The sequence below is a fragment of the Trachurus japonicus genome, chromosome 4, assembly GCF_045865225.1.
Source record: "Trachurus japonicus isolate A0001 chromosome 4, Traja_1.0".
Lineage (NCBI taxonomy): Eukaryota > Metazoa > Chordata > Actinopteri > Carangiformes > Carangidae > Trachurus > Trachurus japonicus.
Window position 1 is genome coordinate 26,401,920 of NC_140910.1, and position 20,960 is coordinate 26,422,879.

Genomic DNA, 20,960 nt, shown 5'->3' on the forward strand with positions numbered 1-20,960 from the left:
CAATGTGTTCATGAAAGCCAAATTCACTATGAGATGGTCTACGTTACCTACCTTTATGAAGGAACCCGGTGAAATGTGACTTCCAGCCAAACATTAAAAGTGAAGCAGGCATATTGGATACTGTTGGGGAGAAGAAGGAAAAGAGAAGACGAGGTGAAGTCTAGGGGTTGGTAGAGAAGAGGTGATGGGGAGTGTACAAAAACAGAGAAGTGGAGGAGTTTGGTTCTGTGCCCTGTGTGGACATTTCATTGTAGTTGCCCACCATCTTTAAGCCACGCACTGACACTCCCGACTCCTTCTCTCATTTCACCCATCACTGGGTTTGTGTGTGTGTGTGTGTGTGATGTCAGCTTGGTTTGCCTGACTCCACTCACCTTCACACAGCTGCAGCTCTGTGGCGCACAGCAACACAAGTTTTTAACAATAAAGTCCCGTTCGTCTGCGTCACAGTCTTATTTTCCTGCCAGTGGGCTGACGTTAGATTTAAATGACTTTCCAGTGCAATTAAGTTTTCTTATGAGGACAAACCTGCTTTTATAAACAAGTCTGAGTTCTTCCTTTGAAGATATCACTGTCGCTTTCTCTCTGGGACAATTATAACAGACTGTCAGCAGAATGAACCATCCGGCATGTGTCAGTACAACGGCAGCTTCCTTTAGGTGTTTTGACGGTGTTTAATTTTACAATGAGGAGGTTGACAGACCAGAACAGATCTAAATACTTAAGAGCATTTTCTCACCTTCACATTTTAATGGATCATGTTGGATCAACATTGATCTACGTTTTATGAAATATGTCACATTTTTGGTGTTCAGATGTTTGGTATTTCCTTTTTTTTCCTTTCTCACTGACACTATACACAAAGGCGTCTGTTATCAAATTTTCTGTTATGTAATTGTGATGTTAAAACTATAGCTGTGTCCCAATTCAGGGGGCTGCATCTTTCAGAGACCGCATTTAAAGACCGGATGCTTCACAGCGGCACAACTAGGCCGAAGACTGCTTTAAATGTGGTTTTTCCGAAGTTTCATTGCACGCTCGTAATGAAAATAAAAATAATATGGTGGGGAATATAGTGGCGACATTTTATGAGAAAAATTTATGAGAAAAAAAAGACCCCTCCCTCCCCCCAGTGGTGGCACAGTGGTGAAGTGGCTAAGCAGTGCATCACCAGCTCCAGCCAACCCCCCCCCCCCCACAACACTGCATGGATAAGCTGTATAGACAATAGATACATGGATGTGCAGGCGTGTATCACTGTAAGCCTCTGCTTTGAGGGATGAGCCTTTATCACGTCTCAGCATCCCGCTTCGCTCCCATCACAATCACTTAACCAAGAATGAACATCAGAATATTTATGAATACCAACATTATAGGTAATATAAGGTAATATATAATTACCTCTCCCGCTGCTATGACCTTCCCTCTCCCCAGTTTAATGACGGCCCTTATGTCTGTTAGCTTAGGGAGTGGAGCGCCTCACAGCAGGAACAGGCCAAGTAAGTGCCTCTTGAAACAAATACTAATTATAAACATTAGGACTCTTATTTACTGAATCCATTCTGACCTCCCTCTCTTTATGTAAAGCGACTTACGTAATGACAATGGGCTTCTGCTCCTGCTCATCCTAAACCAGACCTCATTTAACCTGCACTTAATACTCTTGATTTTTTGTTTCCGTAGATTTGACCATCACACCATTTTTATTTTAACAAAATTTCCCTCGTCATGGCGCTGTGAAAAATCATTAATTTCAACATATGAGAAGGGAAAAACAAAGACTCAGGTTGTACAAGAAACCCTGAAGATGGCGAAAAGACCTTGGGAGGAACTAAGTAGTTTTTCAGCTGCAGGACGTCACCTCAGGACTTTGTCCTTCACACAGAAAACACAATATTTCATTGTGAAACTTTAGACAGAGAGGAAATGATGCCCTTTCACGTAGGAAATAGCCTTTTGAAAATAAATCCATCCCTTGAAGGAGCAGCAGAGTTGTGATCATCAACAACAAAAAAGACCCTCTACAATATAATGACAAAATACTGCCACATTAGTTTCCCTATACTTTTACACCACATGAGTAGCCAACCTGTTTTAGAAGTTCAGTTTTGATTAAGTGGAGATCACCTGTGTGTTGTCGAGGGTGTCAGTTGATTGCAGTTAAACAACACCTTTGTCTTTAAGCTCCATGTTTTGCTTGTGTCAGTATCATGGCCTCCACCTGCACCTTGAAGACAAAGGAACACTCAAGGTATTTACCCATACATGGATTTTGACTTGTTGAAGGATAAAGCAGGAAATCAGGAAACTTCACTTGAACAACGAATCCTGTTGTTTCTCCCATTTGCAACTGTGGCTGATTGTTCTTGCATTGTGCTACTACACAATGTCATTTTGTACTTCATGTGTTGCACTGCAGAACTTATTTTGCTCATACTGAATAAATAAGGCAATGACATCTCTTTATAATGTACAAATCTTTCAGAAACTTCACTTCTCCTCCACCCGTGGGGAAACTAAAAGTTATGGAGGTAAAAAAAAAGAAAGGAAGGAGACGATAACAGCTTATAAAGTGTTTTTGTTTTTGACAAAGTGACTTAATGTCCTCTTGGAGAGAACAATGCCATTCACTGCCTTCAGTGTCTGTATTTTGAAATGCAAATATGAAGCATCTAATGGTATTCTCATCACACGCTCCACATGTCTCCTCATGGGCCCATTAGTAGAAGTGATGTAACCTGCAGCAATTGTCTCAAATCTGCATAAGACTGACATATTTCATTGTAATTTTTGAAATCCCCTTCTGTACTAATGTGTTTACATTATTATTCTTACTGCTATTTCCCTCTGTGTGTGTGTGTGAGTTAATGTTATGAGGGTTGAACCTCACAGATTTCAGATAAATGTTGTAATTGCTGCTTTGTTGCAGTTAATTTTTCTTTTGATCATTTAATTCTGCTGATTAGGGCCGCTTCCTGTGGAGCCACATATTAATGTAGTTAGCACGGAAGAAATTGCAGCATTGTTTTCATCCGGCTTCACCGAGGAAGAGTAGTTAATTATGTTGCAGAGAGCAGTTTATCTTTGAGTGTACTCTAAATGTAATTTTCTTACCAGGGAGGTCTTAGATGAGAGAGAGTCAGCAGAATTACCGGCGCCTGGTGTGTTAGTGTGTGTGTGTTTGTGTGTGTGTCGCCAACACACAGATGAACAAACATTTCTGTGGTTGTTAGGAGGCAGCCCGGCAACAGAGCGGCTCAGTTAAGCTGTCAGACTGTCGGCTTCCACTCCGCAGCCAAAGCAGCGGCGCAGGATTCACATCAACTTCAGCCAAACGGCTCTAACAAGCAAACTACTAGTTTGACTTACACAGACACAGAAAAGAGATGATTACAGACGACTCCGCAAAATGTCCAGGTGACAACTTTTCAGAAGGAGTAATGGAGAAGTGAATTTACTTATGAAGACTTTTTGTAGAAATAGCTTTCGATCAGAGCTCAGTGTGAATATTAGTTAACCATCAGTGTCATTCACACCTCATCATCAGGCCAAACTTGTTTGTTTTGTTATTGAGGCACTTCAGTATAGGGCTGCTGCTGGTGTGGCCTAAACATATTATTAAGGCAGAGGGAAGTGTCTAAATATCGGTTTTTCACAACCTACTGTTGTAATATTGATATGCAAGAAAGTGGTCAGAGATATGCATGACAATGATAATTTAGTTTTGAGAGAACGTGTGAGTGAGCGGTACAGGCAGAAAGGTCCGCATGGTAAATTAGTTAAAAGATTTTCTGTCACAGGTTTGTTGGAGACGTCCGATTGATCCAATTCAGTTTTCATGAATTGTATGTTCTTTCTTTCTTACAGTAAAGTAGCACTAAACACAAAGTACAGCTGAGACTGAAGGAAACGTCATTACTTTTGAAGGTATTTCATCTTAAATCAAAGAGTCAGACAAACTGTGTTTTGACCTGGGGTCAGGACTTAAGTGCAGTTTAGACAGAACAAATAGTTATACTTTATATAGACATGTGTTGCACAAAGAACTTTCACCTGACAAGACTTCAATTTATCTTTTAAAATGAAATATTGGCCGAAATTCTGTGAAGGGTGAAACATTGGAAGGAAAATACTTATTTGAAAGAAAAATGGCTGCAGTCTCCACGTGCTGCTTTTTGTCGTTAGGTGCAGCTGTTGTGGCACTAATTGTTACCATAGTGACATAGGGTGAAAGGTGAGATGTCAGTCTTTATATTTGAAAAACCTAATTTTCTCATAAGTCAGTCTAATGCAACCAAAACGACAAAACAAAGTTTATGTTTATTGTGGATTTTGATGCAGCTCATCCATCAACTTGTTGCTGAACGTTTCCAAGTGTGGACCAACCAGCAATAAAGAGTTTTTCCTCACAGCCATATTTACAGCCTTCACAACAATCAGGACTTTTTTCTTCTTCCTGACAGACAGATGATACTGTAGACCACAGTACAATGTGACAGTGTGAGGTCCTTCTGTACATGTGGCATGTCACAGAGATATCTCTACTACAGTTGTGAGCAAAACACATTTCTGTCAGCCAGCCTCAGAGAATCTCTACTGTTTATACACAACTTATTTCTCATCAAAACTGCAGAGCACACAGTTTTACAGACAACATGGATGTTTGTTTTACTCACAGTCAGAACACACTTAAGTATAGAAAGTGTGACTTTTGACGTTTGTCCTTCCTCCACTTCTCTGTGCTCATGACCTTCACTCTGTTTTGTTTTGGTACAACTGAGACCAGACTGAATCTGTCGTCATGTGGTTTCAGGGGAATTGTGATGTTTTGGCTCTTTTTTTAGTTAGCGTGTCCCTGTCAGCATCTGAAAAACCCACAGATTACAGGATCGATGACGATGATGCTGATGCTGATCCTGTTCAGAGATTTGCAGTACAAAACAAAAGTGTCTGAAAATAAGCTCTTATTGTTTATATCCATTTGAATGAAATCAATAGACACATAAGTCTGAATCCAAATCCTTACGGATATGTGGTTGCAGGTAAAAGTAAGAGTAAAAACCCCTTGTAATAAATCATATATTGAGAAGTTGTTTGGTGTCGGTGGAGGTTTATGCATCTATGGTTTCCTGCACAGTCTTTACAGCCACCCGGTGCATAAAGCAGGTAAACCTTCCTCTACAGATGCTGCTCTGGTAAAGTTTGTAGAGACTCAAACAAACATACACAAAAACAAGCACAGCTGTTTTTGTCTCGACGATGGCTGTTAGTGCCCTGAAGCATAATCCTGTATCGCAGGGAGGAAGGGAGGGAGAGTGATCAACATGTCGACTCAGACTGTCTGCTACAACGATACAGTCCTGAACTCTGTTACCTTCAGTTTTTTGAAGTGATGGATGGTACTCATTAGTATTCAGCATCTCTGGATATGTTATTGTTTCCTAGGGCACCGAGTTATTTCAGTAGAATGGTACACTGGATGATAGACTGCACATGTCTGTTTGCGTCTCTGTCCGTCTCACCTGTGACCCTGGGCTTCGCGCCCAGAGCACACAACCACGTCACATTTATTAACGCGCATGCAGTACACACCGAGCACGTTGTAGGAACAGAAGTGGTCAAGGTGCAGTGGCAAGGAGCGAGGTGTTGCTGCAGGCGGCGGTGGAGGAAGTGCTCAGATCTTGTTGAAGTGCTGGTGCCACTGTTTCAAAATGAATAACAGTAAATATCAGAAAATGTCCCCTCTCTTTAAATAGAGACCCAACAACATGTAAACAGTATTTTACTGTTGTAGCTCGCTGAGATAGAGCAGATGTTACCCACGTTAAATAAAGTCTGGGAGTTAAAAGAAAAGGAAAGTTCTGTGAAAACAAGTTCATGTTCTTTAGTTTTTTTTTCTCTAATCTTCCGATTTTGTTGTTTAGTTATGATTCACTTTTTTCTTTTTTAATGAAACCGTCTGATTTGTTCAGAAGAATTCATTCCTGTAAATATCATCATCTGTGAGCTCAACTTGTTTTATGACTTGTCAAAACTGTTAACACAGTTGTATTTCACCATAAGGTTCTTGAAATCTAATTTCAATGTTTTTCATGGAAACATTTTATCAGTAATTAGGAGAAAAAATTCAGTACAGAAAAACTGTACAATGATGAAGTAAATTTAGAAACCAAAAATTAACCTGAAATTCTGGATTAAAAGCCTCAGAACTACTTCTATTTGAAACCATTATAACTATTAAATGACACTGCTCTGTATTTAACATTTTCTATATTTAGTAGAGTATGTTCTGAACCTGAGTTACACTTTGTAAGGTGAGAGGTTATGAGTGACTGTATAAGACCTGCAGGCTTTTTTAAAAAACAAACCTATAGAAAGAGGCAGAGAGATGATAAGAGAGGGAAGGTGTGAAGCACTTATGATCTGTTGATGATGTTGACGACGATGATGATGATGAATGGTGGAAAATGTATTTTCCTCCCACGTACAGAATAGATCCCACTACAGTCGACTCAGTGACATTTGACCCCTAATCAGTTGATGCTCTATCTGATCTTGACCAACTGATATCTGAAATACTCTGGTCCTCTTCCTCTTTTTACTGTGGTTCATAGTAGTAGGTGCTAATATTGAATCGATTTGTAGAGTACAGTACAGTACAGTACAGACTTTCTGTCAATTTAGGTAAATGGTGTTGTAGGTTTTTGCTGCTGCAGGCTGTAACAGTATCGGCACCATGGGTGTGTTGGTTTCTACTTGCTCTCTGCTGTCAGTCTAGTGAGCTGTCAAAGAGTTAGCTAAGTGACTGTACTTTCTTTGCAGCTTTGAAATGTCTCGTATTATCATGTATCAGTATGTGCCCTGGTCACCGAACACCTTGCAGTTCAGGATCCTTCTACCTTCATTTTCCTCTGAGCTTTTTCTGTATTTGCGCTTTACCTTTTTTCTTTTTTTCTTCTCAGTCAAAGTTTTAAATGTCACAGCTCCTCTGAGGAAAATCAGCCTCACCTGTCTGAACACCTTTGCTTCTTTTTTATAGCTTTTTTTCTTGCTAAGGCTCTGCTCTCACAACACATTATCCTCTGAGGTCTTTGCAGTGCTCATTTCCCCCTCTCTAAACAAATTCAGCTGTATTTTTGCAGCTGGGGGCACCTCTATTATCCACGGCTTTCTCTGTGGCTCTGTCAGCCTCAGGCCAGGCTGAATTGTATCAGGGGCTGCTCAGTTCTCCACAGGTGACTTTTTAAGCCAAAAGTGGAGAGGCGAACTTTAGATTTGATCCATTAGCCTATTTAAAGAAACCACATGCTCTCAAAAGTAGCGTGTTGGGTAAAAGTTTGCGAGCTGTAAAAGATATTGCAGCAACTATAGCTCATCTGTCAAGCTTTGGACTTCCACACATGTTGAGGCGATGTGTTCAGGGGGTCACAGTGACAGTGGGATTCTCTGAACCCAGTGTTTCTCCGAAGGCCAAAGCACATTTCATTCATCTGATGGAGCTACTGTTAGCCAGTATAACATAGATGGTTGCCAGCTGAAATGAGAAACCTGTTTTTGTCCTCTGTGGTAAATCTGACTCCTGTTCCAGGATTTCTCCCGTGTCTTATAAAAATAGGAAATGCAGGTTTGGTCTTGAATCTAGGATATCACTTAATTTTATGTCCTTTCTCCTCTGTATGTCCTCTCCTTGTGAAGGACTTTCTGAGCATTGCTGTCTGTCAAGACAACATCAGTGTCAGAACAGGGTTCACAAACCAGCCATAAATCCTTGAAGTCAGGCTGGCTTGTTTTCTTCAATATTTTCTTTCAGTACATTATTTTTTCTTATTGCATTAAAGGCATATTTGCATACATTAAATTAAATTCAAAGTGCAGACTCTGTTGACACATTCATTGTGGTAGAGATATGCAGGGAGGTAAGAGACCTACTCTTACATTACGCTGCCTTCTGTATTTAAGAAATACTTGTAGAAAGTGTGGGTTGATGTGAAAAGCCTATTTTTTCCCCTTCAGATTCCTCTTCTGCCTGACGATGCAATAAATTACCTGCGTTTGAATGGAAATGCACAAATAAACTGTGAAGTGCCTGCAGAGAGGAGAGGAGTTGGACCGGGGTTAGTCCTAGGTGGATATGACAGGCTATTCAAAACTGTCAACAGTCTGTGGTTTATAGTCTCAGGTAATGAAAATTCCTCTGTGCTTGAAATGAAGTATAATAATGTTGACAAAGTAATCTCAGCTGAAGCCTTGTTGTCAGAGCAGGGAGACAGGACTCTGCACCCCTGAATGGATTGTGAATAATCTGAACTGGCTGTCATCTCAGTGCTGGAAAATAACATCCATGTAGCAAAGAAAAGAAGGTTTTTGACTATGCATACAAAACAGACAAACATATGTGACTAATTAATATTCAGGTATTTCAGTTAAAAACTGCTTCCCCATGGATAAATGACAAATTTAGTCGCAGCTTGTGTTTTATTACTGCTTCTCTCAGCAGGAGAACGACTGCTCCCAATTCAATTTCTTGTTAGGATTCAGCATGACAGACACAGGGATCTTCAATTTTGGTCGGACAGGTGCAATTCAGTAATCATGTTCAGTATTACACCGAGATCTGTACTTTTTTTTGGGTAGTTTTTCCATTACGAAGCGGCCCTCACATCAATAAAGGAATATCAACTGCAGATGGAGTCATCAGAAGTTTTTGTGTACGTCTCTAAATTTAAAGTATAAGATTGTAAAAGAGATGAAGTCATCTAAGTTAAAAAACACATCAAAAACAACTCAATCTTTTCCGCTTCTCCACCTTCAGCAAACAAAAAAACTGCATCACAGCTGGCGAGGAGTCGGACAGACAGGCAGGTGACCAAATCAATGTTTCATGGTTGGAGATGCAGGTTCATGACCACAGCTGTGTCGCAGCAGCTCTGACTAAATCCACGTTTAAAATGAGAAATGTAGTCTATGATTTAAACACTTTTTTTTAGGTTCAAATCTTGGACAAATCATAAATTGTGTAAAATTTATGAGGTGATGATAATATTATGTCACAGTTATGTCACCCAAGGTAACAAAATGCCACTTACTTTTAACTTTATTTTATTATACAATGCAACCTTGATATCACTTTACAGATACTCTGAATTAATTTGCTCTCAGATTAAAACTTAATTTTTTTTTACCTTCTTCTTTCTTTTTCTGTGGTTAAATCGACTTTTTTTTAATTCCCCTGCAGCTGCTGCCACTGTCCCAACCTGCAGTCATTTCAAGAGAGCTCAACCTTTTCATTAGAAGGAAATACCTATTTAGAGCTTCTTGCTTTTAACACAAGAAGCGACAAAAGAGCACATAAAACACACTGATCTTTATGAACTCTTATCCCTGTCTTTTCTTTCTGCTTTGTGACCGGTTAACAGAGGCATGCGACAGCCCGCTGGTGTTCAATTTGCCACCGGCGTCCTTCAGAAGTTCCTCCCAGCTGTCCAGCAGCCATGGGCCGGTCTTCGCTAAGGTCAACAGGAGAGAAGGTAACAAATCATCACTTCTTTTGTCCATTGTCCACTGTCCAACTTAAATGTTTTACTACTTGCACTGACGGCACATTTCAAGACAGATTTATACCCAGGACATTGTCATAAATAATAACTGTTTGGCGTTCTGGTCCAGGTATTGACTGTGGTGCATGACTAGGCTGCATTTATATAGCACAGAACTTTGCACACAGGGACAAGCCGAGCGTTTTAACCTTGTGACTGTAGAATTCGTTGCCCAGACTGAGCTCAAAGCCTTTGACATAATGTCTTCTTAGTGTGTGAAGGAGGTGGAGGCGGCGGTGGCGGCCTCCAGTCACGCTTGACGAGTCCAGGTTTCCAGACAAAGTGCTCACTCAGTGCAGTTTAAATGACAGCGTGTTTTTCATTTACCTGGCCGACCACACACACACACACAGCAGCAGGTACAATGACTGAGGCCTCAAGCTGATACAGTGTGGACGTGAGTGACGTTTCATCCAGATTAGACTATGAGGAAAATACACCTCGCTGTTGTCATCAAATTGTTAAAGGGATAGTTCAACATTTTCGCAAATTGGCCCATTGCCATAATCCCTATAGTCATAGCAGTAGGTTCGTTATCTTTAATTGTCGGTGCAAGCTATTTTTAGAATGGCAGAGCTGCGAGCTGCTCAGAGCTACGCTACGGAGGCTAATGGGATTTCTTGGTTTCCCTCATCAAACTCCTCAAATTCACAATCCAACAATTCCAAAACGCCCTGGTGGACAAGTTGTGACCTGCACATTCACCACGATATGACATAATAACGGAACGATACAAGACAGAGTTGTTTTTGAGGTAAATTCATGCAAAACAGCTGTTCCGTTGGGGGCAATTGTTGGATTGTGTATTAGATGAGTTTGATGAGGGAAACCAAGAAATCCCATGAGCCTCCGTAGCGTAGCTCTGAGCAGCTGGCTGCTCTGCTCCGCCGTTCTAAAAATAGCTTGCACCGACAATTAAAGGTAACAAACCTACTATAGGGATTATGGCAATGGGCCAATTTGCCAAAATGTTGAACTATCCCTTTAAAGTTTTGATTTAGGTCCATTATCGGGTTTAAAAGCAGTGCTGTGAAAACACTGTTGCACAATTTGAATCCCCTTGTGCAACACATTGTAAGTGACGTTGTGTGGCAATATTCACGTTAAAAAAAAAAAAAAAAAAACTGGCTGAAGTTGGGTCTTTCCCCACGACACTGTCTCCATAAAACAAGTTTCTGCATATTTAGCATGTTTAGTTATGTTCTTGAGTGGAGCTTGTGCGATTGCAGCTGACACCGGCTGTCAGCCTGCAGAACTGAAGGTGAATTATCAGTGCATTTTGATAGAGAGGAAATGATTACTATATTTAGTTTCAGTGTGATATTCAGAATGTAAAGAAGCAGCTGCTTACAGCGTCATCAGCGATCTACACACTTTGACAGATTTGTCTTCGCCATTGACTTCCATCATGCAAATTTAACAACTGTTGAGCAGAAAGTCCAATTAGTAGCTAGTGTATGTGGTGCGAGATGTTTTAATTCAGTGATATGTGACAACGAAGCGCACACCTCCCTTATAAGTCGGCTAACTTTGAACTCAAACAGCTGGTGCAACTAGCTGCTCGTGGCTTTTCCTTTGCATTCAGTCATTAGATCTAACTCACACATCATATTCATGGAAGAGTAAATACAAAGAATGTCATAGTGACTCTATGTTTTATCTTTCAAGGGTGAGAATTGCATTTCAAAAGATGCCGATGTTTTCTTTGTCTTTTTCACCATTGGTCTAATTTGCCTAATCTTCACAGATGTGTTAGGAAAACAAACAACATGGGGTGTTTTCATGTCCTGGAACTATTTGTGCTTAAGAGGCTTCTGTTAGCTCAAGCTCCCTGGTTAACACTGCTGTGAGCGGAAAGAGCAGAGGAGAGTGACCCCTTTTTCTGAGTGTGTTAAAGCACAAACAGTGAAGGGTTTTTGGAGTGGAGGCTATCCATAAAAAAAAGTTCAGCCGCTTTTAAACTTCCTGCACTCGGTCAGTTGTTGACATCTGTGCTGTGCAGATGCGCCCTCAGGCCAGAGAAACGCTGGGAACAGACCGATGTCCCTCGACTGTGCAACATCTCCTTCTTCCTCACTGAGACTTTTTTCCCCCTCTTCTATCAGCTGCAGTGGTGCATTTTCCCTCCTTGGTGCAGAAAAAGTGTCTTTGCCTCTGTACAAGACGCTGAGCACAAAACATCAAAGGCAAAACCTCAGCTGGTATCACACAGGCTGAGAGACGCCTCTGTGGTCGCTGGGACTGGGAGGAGGGGGGCATGGATGAAGACAAAAAAGATAGGTAGTTGGGAAGCCCAAAGATTACTGCCAACTATATGTGTTATATATAGAAAAGCATCTGAATTATATTAGGCTAGTAGATCAAAAACTTCACCGCCATCCTCTGCTGGGGTATAAATCTGATTCGTGATTCACTAACCACTATAAAAATTCAAGCGGGAGCTCTCTGCTGGGTGCTGATGCAGGGCTTTATGGTGGGCTATCATGGCTTGTTTTCGGGTTTTGTAGATTGCTGCGTTTTCCCGAGCAGAGAATCATGTGGGATTTCTCTCTCTTTTACTCCCACTATAAAAATAATTTGACCGACTCTGGGACAAATTGAAGAGGAGCCAGCTGAAAGTCGCTTTCCTACCGAGTTTGATTGCGCGGGCTGTACAGTGTGTCCCTGTAAACACATTCAATAACATTGTAGGAAATTAATACGGGAGAGAAATTGTTGTTTTCATTTCTTGGCTCTGTAAGCACAGCTGAATCAGAGCCAATCACCCAGCTGGGCCAGTTCCTGCAGATTACAGTATATAGCATAAGCATATGGGCTGTCTTTGTGCAGTGTATTAGTTCAGACAAACGAGGTCCAGGAGAAAAGTTTGAAGAAGGACCCACAAAGATTTTGGTGGTGAAAAGTAGAACCGAAGAGCAATGCTAGTTGAAGTGTCCTGTCCGTCACAAAGTAGTTACAGCAGACTCCAAAAAACCTGTTATCTGACGCCAAGCTGGCAGCTGGGATGTCGAGGTTACAAAACTCCCACATGCCTCCTTGGCCCTCGCCACCGCCAGTTAGTCTCATCTTGGCTGGTCAGCCCGTATGGGGGCTGGCACCGAAAGGACTGTTCACACTCGGTGGCCAGTTAATCCCTTCCAGGCATCGGGGTGCTTCCTCCACGTCCAGCGTTGTGTCTCTCTGTAGATGTACTGCTGCGCGGCTGCACGCTGAACAGGGCCAACAGCAATGGGAGGAAGCAATGGCCCTGCAACGGTGCAAAGTGGACAATTAATTAAAGTTTGGAAAAGCCCTGGCTCCCAGAGTCGGCCCCTCCCTTTTGTCCTGCTGAAGTCCAAAAAAGATTATTGGCAGCAGCCAGAGGTAAGGGCCCTGACACTGAGCCCAGCAGGGGCCCTCTAATGGAAGAGGACAAGGAGGCATGAGCTCAAAGCGGATGGCAACAGACCAGAGAAAGTTTTGTCAACAACACAGGATGGAACAAAGTACGATTAGCTGTGATGCAGCTGTAGTGAAAACCTTGCATTGTGTTAAAATCAGCTTGTAAGCAGCTACTGGTGGCCCACATGTGCTCAGTCGATACAGTGCACAATATGGCTCAGAGGATATGAATGTTAAAAAGTCAACTTATAGCCACGAGTAGTAGCAGCCTGGGTGCAAACAGATAAACCGGGGCCTTAGGTAAAATGTCCATTTGAAGTGTAGATGTGTATGTGAGTGTGAATGGATGTTTGTGTGATAGTCCTGTGATAGACTGGTGACCTGTGCAGGGTGGACCCACTGTCAGCAGGGAGCTGCTCCAGCTTCTGACTAATGAATGACTCAAGTAGTTGGCAGCTTCATTGTTCAGTTTAAAGGGATAGTTCAACATTTTGACAAATTGGCCCATTGCCATAATCCCTATAGTTTTAGGAGAAGGTTCGTTATCTTTAACTGTCGGTGCGAGCTATTTTTTAGAACGGCGGAGCAGATAATAACGGAACGTTACGAGACAGAGTTGTTTTAGAGGTAAATTCATGCAAAACCACTGTCTGGGGCAGTTTTTCAGCAAGTAGTCTGCATTTGCCTCGAAAACAACTCTGTCTCGTAACGTTCCGTTATTATCTCATAGTGTGGTGAATGTGCAGGTCACAACTTGTCCACCAGAGCGTTTTGGAGTTGTTGGATTGTGTATTTGATGAGTATGATGAGGGAAACCAAGAAATCCCATGAGCCTCCGTAGCGTAGCTCTGAGCTCTGATATTGTCTGTGCTTTATACATGAAACAGCTGGTGGACTAGTTAGTAACATAAACCTGATATTGAGTAATGGATTTATTTGAGTTGAACAATTAGTTTATTTTGTTTACGATAAAGTCTAAAGTCACTGCTTATGGTGTGTGATACTGGTGAATACAGTGTCAGAGAGTGAGAAGTGTGCATATTTTGAGCCAAATTTCAAACCAACCAAAATAACAAGACCATGATAAAAAAAGAAAAAAGAAAAGTCCCCTGCACAGTGGTAGCCTGGTTATCATGCAGATAAAGGCACAGCATGTGGACACAGGTTCACAGATCAGCAGCAGGAGATCAATATGCTCATCAGTGCCACTGCAAATCGTCTTCAGCAGCTGGGTGCAGTCAAAGCACCAACTCAGGTGTGAGAAATAAGAGACTTTTATCACATGACTCAGTTCTATTTACAGTAAAGAGCAGCCAAGTGATCACACAATTGATCACCTGCGCAGAAGCAATCAATCAAACTGTCTGTACAGCACTTTTCATACACTACAGGTTTCAAGTACTTCATATACTAAGCTAAGAAAGAGAAGAGCAAATAAAGTGAGAGAGCTGACGATAAGATACAATAATACAATTCATTTTAAAAGTTTTAGCAAAAAATGTCAATAATCGATCAAAGACATAGATTGACTTTACATCTGCTATATTGTCATTAAAAAGAATCCTTAGTTCATTATGTGCTTATTCTGCAAGAACATACAGAGTATAATTATATTTTTCTAATTAATTCTATTTGCGTTTAATCTCCTGAGATAATTAACATGGGGAATTAACAGCAGTCTAATGTATTAATAATGTATAAATATGTAAATTGGGATGAAATTAGAAGAAAATGGAGACTGTACAACCACACTGATGAAGAGACAATGGAAACTGAAAACTGTGGCCGATTCATTCATGTTTGTCTGCAACTGATAAATACATAAAAGACAAACATGGTTTACATCTAATCACATGTACAAATGAAAATAACGAACACTGTTAATTATAATGTCTCAGTAAATGTATAATCATCCACTTTGAAGACACTGTCTGATGTTTTTAAGTCATAAACATTTGATAAATTGTTTGTTTTCATTCTGAAGTTTGAAGGTGAAGCGTTTGAACTAAAGTAGAAAACGTTACTTTTAGCAGTGTAATAATAAGTGTGAACTGTAAAAAAAACGGACAGTATGGAGACAGTCATTCGTTGTTCTTGGCATCAGAGGAAGTCTGCAGTCAGTTTGAGCCAGGACACCTGAAACTATTGTGATAGGGTCAGTGTTATGTGGCGAAACAAAAATAAAAGAAGTTGTTGATTTGACTGGGAGCTTGATTACCCAGAATCAGACGTCTGTCTATAGGATAAGGTGCCTGCAGAATGAGTTTGGTCAATTATCCCTATTGTTTTATCTCATTCTGCCTTTCGAAACACCTTCTTCTTTATTTTTTTCTTTCTTCATTCTTTCTCCCCTCAGGAGCGGAGTGTGACCTTTACTTCATTTGCTCATCACCTCCCGGTTATATCCACCTCCACCTTTTTTCCTGTTGCCTCGTGTGGTCTGTTGTCGTAGTAATTTTAACTTCTGTGCTGCCAAGACACCGAGACACTGAGACAACTTCATTCAATCTTATAGCCAAATGTTAATGAGAAGCATTTAACATTTATAGGCAAATGTTAATGGCAGTATTTAACATCTAAACGGTCTGTGTTTTTCAGCGGGCCATACTGATAATTGCACATTAGAAGCACTGTAATTATGCTGAAATAGGCTTGGAACACTTCATCAGTCCTTGGTAATCATTTTCCGGAAGTAGTCATTTAGATTTGAAAAGGGGATTTAAACATTAGTAAATGGGTGTCGATTGAAGTAAACTATACGTGGAGGCAGCTGCAGATTCAGGTATTGATTATTGTGCCACCTCTGGCTCTGCAGGAGCCTGTGTGATGCTGCTCTTTAAAACCTTATCTGGTTAAATTCAACCTGCTCCTCGGCTGAGATCCTCTTAATCTGAGGTAGTCACTCTCGCCACGAGTCTAATCATATGGGTAAATATTGTCTTCCTTGACAAAACGCTGCTAAAAGCGTCTCACATTAACCTTCTATCTATAACACGTCTCCTTCCTGAAAATAGCCAGAGTCATTAATCCATGACAGCTTCTCAGAGAGTGTTACGCTCTGACTACCCAACCTATTTACCGCTGTTACTGATCTGCGATCCGGACTATGTTCAGTCACATTAATGAAATGCATCTTATTTATGATACTTTTAGAACATATAGATGACATGTTAGACGATGTGAACAACTTCATAACATCCATCCATCCATCTAACAAGAGAACAAGAGACAAGTTGAAGGTAGTATAAATGGAGACGGGCTTCTCCAGGTGGTTTGTTCCAAAACTTCAATATTTAAAGGTTACTGTGGCAGGAGTATTATAAACCATTTTGATTGGGTGAACAGCAGTACCAATAGTTGACAATAGCATCCTATTGTTCTTGGAATCTGTGTCTTTTCACAATGATCTTTCGCTGAGGTTTTCAGCCCTACTCACACTGTGGACAGTTTATGATCAGGAAAATGTACACGGACACATCCCCAAACATCCACATTAGAAAACATGAGAACAACAAGAGAAAAAGGTTCCTTTCAAGTATATGCAACTTCTTAATTTTCAGTAATTTCCAGTGCACAAAAGAAATGTCCAGTTTACTTTTCTAGCACATGTGCAGTCAGCCTTACAGTGTAGAGGGCAGATTTCGGGCTGCATGTAAATGTCTGTGCAGACCCATGCAGACTGAGGCAGATCATGTGAGTCTGTATTGTCATTTTTTAAAGTCTGTATAGTCATTTAGGTCCCCAAACTGATCTTTTAAGTCTCACAGTTGACCTTTGACCTGCTACAATTGAATCTGTGCTTATTTGCACATTACTATTTATTGCAAAAGTGCAACCTATATATTATATTGAATTAACATTCATTTATTATTACAATAAAACTCTGGACTATGACTACTTCTACTGTATGTGGATCAGAAAATGAGAAAATTATTAGATTTTTTCAGATACAAACAACAAGTGGCAGAAATGTTTCCACCAGCTGCATCAGATTGATTAAAGACGTTTGACTTTGTGTTGGTGATGCCTCACAGAGGTCTCTGTTTGATCTGTTGAATTAAATTTACTGGGAGCTGTCAGAGCAGTGTCTGACTCTTTTGTCTATATTTTTTATAGAGTGATATCCAAACTGTGACAGTAATGATAATAATGAGGCACCTTGCTAACTTTTGTTTGACATGATTGATGTCTACAGAGGTCACACGGTTCTTTTACAAGCTCTATAAGTTGTATTTCTTAAGAAAGCGGAAGCCTCTGTGAACTTCATTGATTTGTTCTCCTTATAAACTCCCTGTTAGTCTCATTACTTATCCATCCTGTTACTTCCTACTTCTTCCACTTGCTACCACAGTTTGTTAAAATTCCCCAGAGCCATCCGCCTCCAGGGTCCAGTCCTAATTTCACTCCAATGACGTCGGCCAAGATGTCTACAGCTGATTTCATAGCTGTGTCCCGCTGTTTAGAAAGTTTTTTATAATGGATGCCGCTCAGCAAACATGCTCCAGTGACCTGCGTCAGTATAAAAAAAAAAGCATTTCACTTTTAAGATTAATACGGCTGTTTGTTTGCTCCGCTGCTGAGTCATTTTCATATATAGCTGCATTATCTCCCAGGTTGTCATGAAAACACCATAAGCTCCACCTAAAATCGACTGCAGCCGTGTGACTCGGCAGCTTAAATCAGCTTAAAACGCTTTCAAATTCCCCTGAAGCCCACGCAAACGCATGTACAAAATCTTGACCTGATAATGCTGTGTGTCTCTGCCTGGCTGTCTGCGTCTCCGAGACCTGCCGACGTTTGTAGGATTTTTCATGTGGTGGCTTATATCCCCGATTCCCATCTGGCCTGTTTTTGTCTCACTGTTCCCTCTTGTATCTTCACCTTTCCTTTACCTCTGGCTGAGTGGCACAGTAAAGCATCACCACTAACCACACAGTGCATTCATTTGGTGCTCACATCTGCTCCTCTTAGTGAAGCTATTGCCCTGACAGGAGTCATGTCAGCTCCTGTTTCACAGTCGACACGGTGAAGACTGAAACTGGAAGAGGATGGCTGTGCTGGATGTCGTGTTCCTCTGTTGTCTTATTTAGAAAAAAAAACAAAACAACAAACGCTGAAGGTATAATTCTCTGTGTGGAGGGGACCGGTCCAGCTGTGGGCGTGGTGCTATAGAAGCCGATACTTTGAAGTGTGTCTCTGTTGTGTCGCTGCCATTGTTTTACAGGACAAGACCGGATTAGATTGGACCAGTTGTTTGTGTTGTGTGTTAAATCCTGCCTGTGTTGACTTTTAGCTGCAGTTTCAAAGTGATTTACAAAATTTAAATCTAAGAAATGTTGTAGCAAGTTGACATTTCTAACAATGTTGCCTGAAGATTCACATAAACAAATGTAATATGCATGTAATGTACATTTGGATGTTACATATACCATATAAAATACATAAAAGTACATAATTATGAATTAAAACAATGAGAAATTGGAACAATTGCATAAATGCCTAAGTTAACCCATATGCAATATCCCAAACCCTGTTATATAATCTTATATCACCATAATCTAAACATCTGTGATTACTTTCCAAGAATCAGAATACATTTTGTCAATGTCAACTAATGAGTTTATAGCAGTCCAATCAGAAGTGATGAGTCGTACTGTAGATAAAACCAGATGTCAGCGCAGAAAGTTTACTTCCAGAAACAACAGGTTAATTGTCTTAAATCATATTAAACTGAATTCAGTTGTTTCTTTATGATATGTCCTTATTATTTATGCAGAGTGCATGTAGAAATAAAGTGGGGAATATCTAATTGAAGTAACCCACACATCATTTTGTTATCATTTTTTATATTTGAGGTATATTATGTTGTAAAATTACACGACATGTTGAGTAACTATAGCTAACTAGGGGATTAGATGTTTACCTGTGAACAGTTACGTCATACTTACTAGTTACTAGGTTTAAATATTAAGTCAATAATCAGTATGTGAGAATGATTCTTTATCCATCAGTGCAGGACTTTGTCCTCATGGCCGTGAGTGAAACTTCAAGCACACAGTCTCTAATCTGTGTTTGTCGTCACTGGTGTTTCTTTTTTAGACTCTAATCTCTCCTCTGGACACCAACTTTCTCTTTGATCGTGAAAATCTGAAATGTTGTTCCTTGGAGGCTTCCTTGGTTTTTCCACAACTCACCTACAGTACAGATGATGAAGCCAACTTTGTCTCCTCAGCTTTGACAAATCCATCATTGCTGTTTGATGTAAAACTTACTGCACCTGTGTGTGTGTAAGTCAAACTGAGATGGGCAAGTTTACACTGCTGCAAGGTGTAGGTATCATGAACTTTACTGTACTTACTTTACAAATACTGTAGGTTAAGCTCTGCAAGTCAAAGTCAGACATTGTCAGGGGAGGTTAGGCGGCCTATATGTCATCATTTAATACTATACATGTACTGACACATGGCCTATGCAGCTTTAAGTTTCAAAGGGCTCCTGGGAGATTTCCAGTTTCACATGCAGGTTTGATCCTTATATCAAATTACAAGGTTCAGAACAAACTCTTGCTTCACATTTAATCTAAACTCAGTGGCATATGGAGGTCTCCCAGCTGACTCCGCCCCCGGTGCAGGTTCTGATTTTGATTTAAAACGATGTCAGGCACTGAGATACTGTTCCTGTTCAGAGTAAATCAAGGATACTTGTAAAACACTTGTGGTTTCTGATGGGCACGAACTCGCTGCTGCTGTGGCAACTGATCTGGGTTTCTGTTCCATCTCCCACTCCTGCCGCCATAAAAAAGTCATAATCCAGCCCTGACACCACACGTCCTTGGCTCGTATCCTAATGCTGAGCCAGGAGGAAGCATCCAAAATAACATTCCCTTTGATGCTTTCATGCTAGCCCAAATAAATCCATGTATGATGAGCAGCAATGACACATATTTACTTATTTGAGAGAACTGGAGTAAACGAGAACATGGACACTCACTTTGTGAATCACCAGTGGATTAGCTCACGACTGACCTTTCTGCCGTTTGCTTTTTAAAGGCTTCTATTTCATTAATGAAATATTTCTGCACTCAATTTAGGGTTTACTCTAAAAATCTGTCTCTGTTGAGCAACTATGTACTAATAAAACTTGTATTGATTTTATCTGCACACTCTCCACAAACCTGGTGTTCAGTGAGACATGTTGAAATTGAACCTATAATTTAAAATAGTAAATCTCTTATTTGCTTACACTTACATCTTTTTTTCATTTATATCTCCAATACAGATTAAAAAGTTTCTGTTGGTCTTAACATTTCATCAGATTCTTTATCGTGTCCTTTTTCATTAAGATAGTTTCCACTTTCATTATAGGAAAATAAAAGGCTTGTGTTTATGTCCATGCAAAATTTAACATCTAATAACTATTTTTTATCAGTGTTTTGTTGTTGTATATCAAATAAGGAAAAAGTTATTCACGAATTGGCAATACTTTATTTTCACTCTTATTTCATCCATCCACAACTAACACAATGACTGACGGTCTTCCTCATGGGGTTTGAACATTTAAAAAAAGTAAAAATCTAATCAGGTTGGGATCGGTGGTCACATTTTGTTTTAGTTTAGGAGTCCTTGGTCTGAAAAAGTTTGTTTTTACCGAAACCCAAGTTTTGAATATGCAGTAGTTTAGTCACTGTGTCCCAAAAATTACAAGAAATGTATCTTTGGAAAATCCCGCCGGTACCTGAATTACAACTTTTAATCAACATAATTTGAATCTTTTTGCATAATTATGGTAATAAGTATATTTTTTATTTATATTTTAATAAACATGTGAAAATGAATCCTGATGAATTGTAAAATATTTGACTTTCTAATGTGGTTAAACCCAAAAGTCATTGTCTGCTGATGATGAGTGGGGTCGTTATGGCAACGTGCTATGATTTCCTGACCCGTTTTTAACCTACGCCACCTTCCTGCGTGTGAAAGGAGA

The 20,960-nt window shown here is 40.2% G+C and overlaps 1 protein-coding gene across 2 annotated transcripts in view; it reads left to right on the plus strand.

Annotated features, from left to right (window-relative positions):
- The window catches only part of LOC146989066 (contactin-associated protein-like 4), a 115,481-nt gene that overhangs the window by 12,908 nt on the left and 81,613 nt on the right, over positions 1–20,960 (plus strand). For both annotated transcript variants that reach the window (XM_085775002.1, XM_085775004.1), the window contains exon 2: positions 9,417–9,527. In XM_085775002.1, coding sequence (XP_085631128.1) covers positions 9,417–9,527 — 111 coding nt within the window. The remainder of the gene's footprint in view (positions 1–9,416; positions 9,528–20,960) is intronic.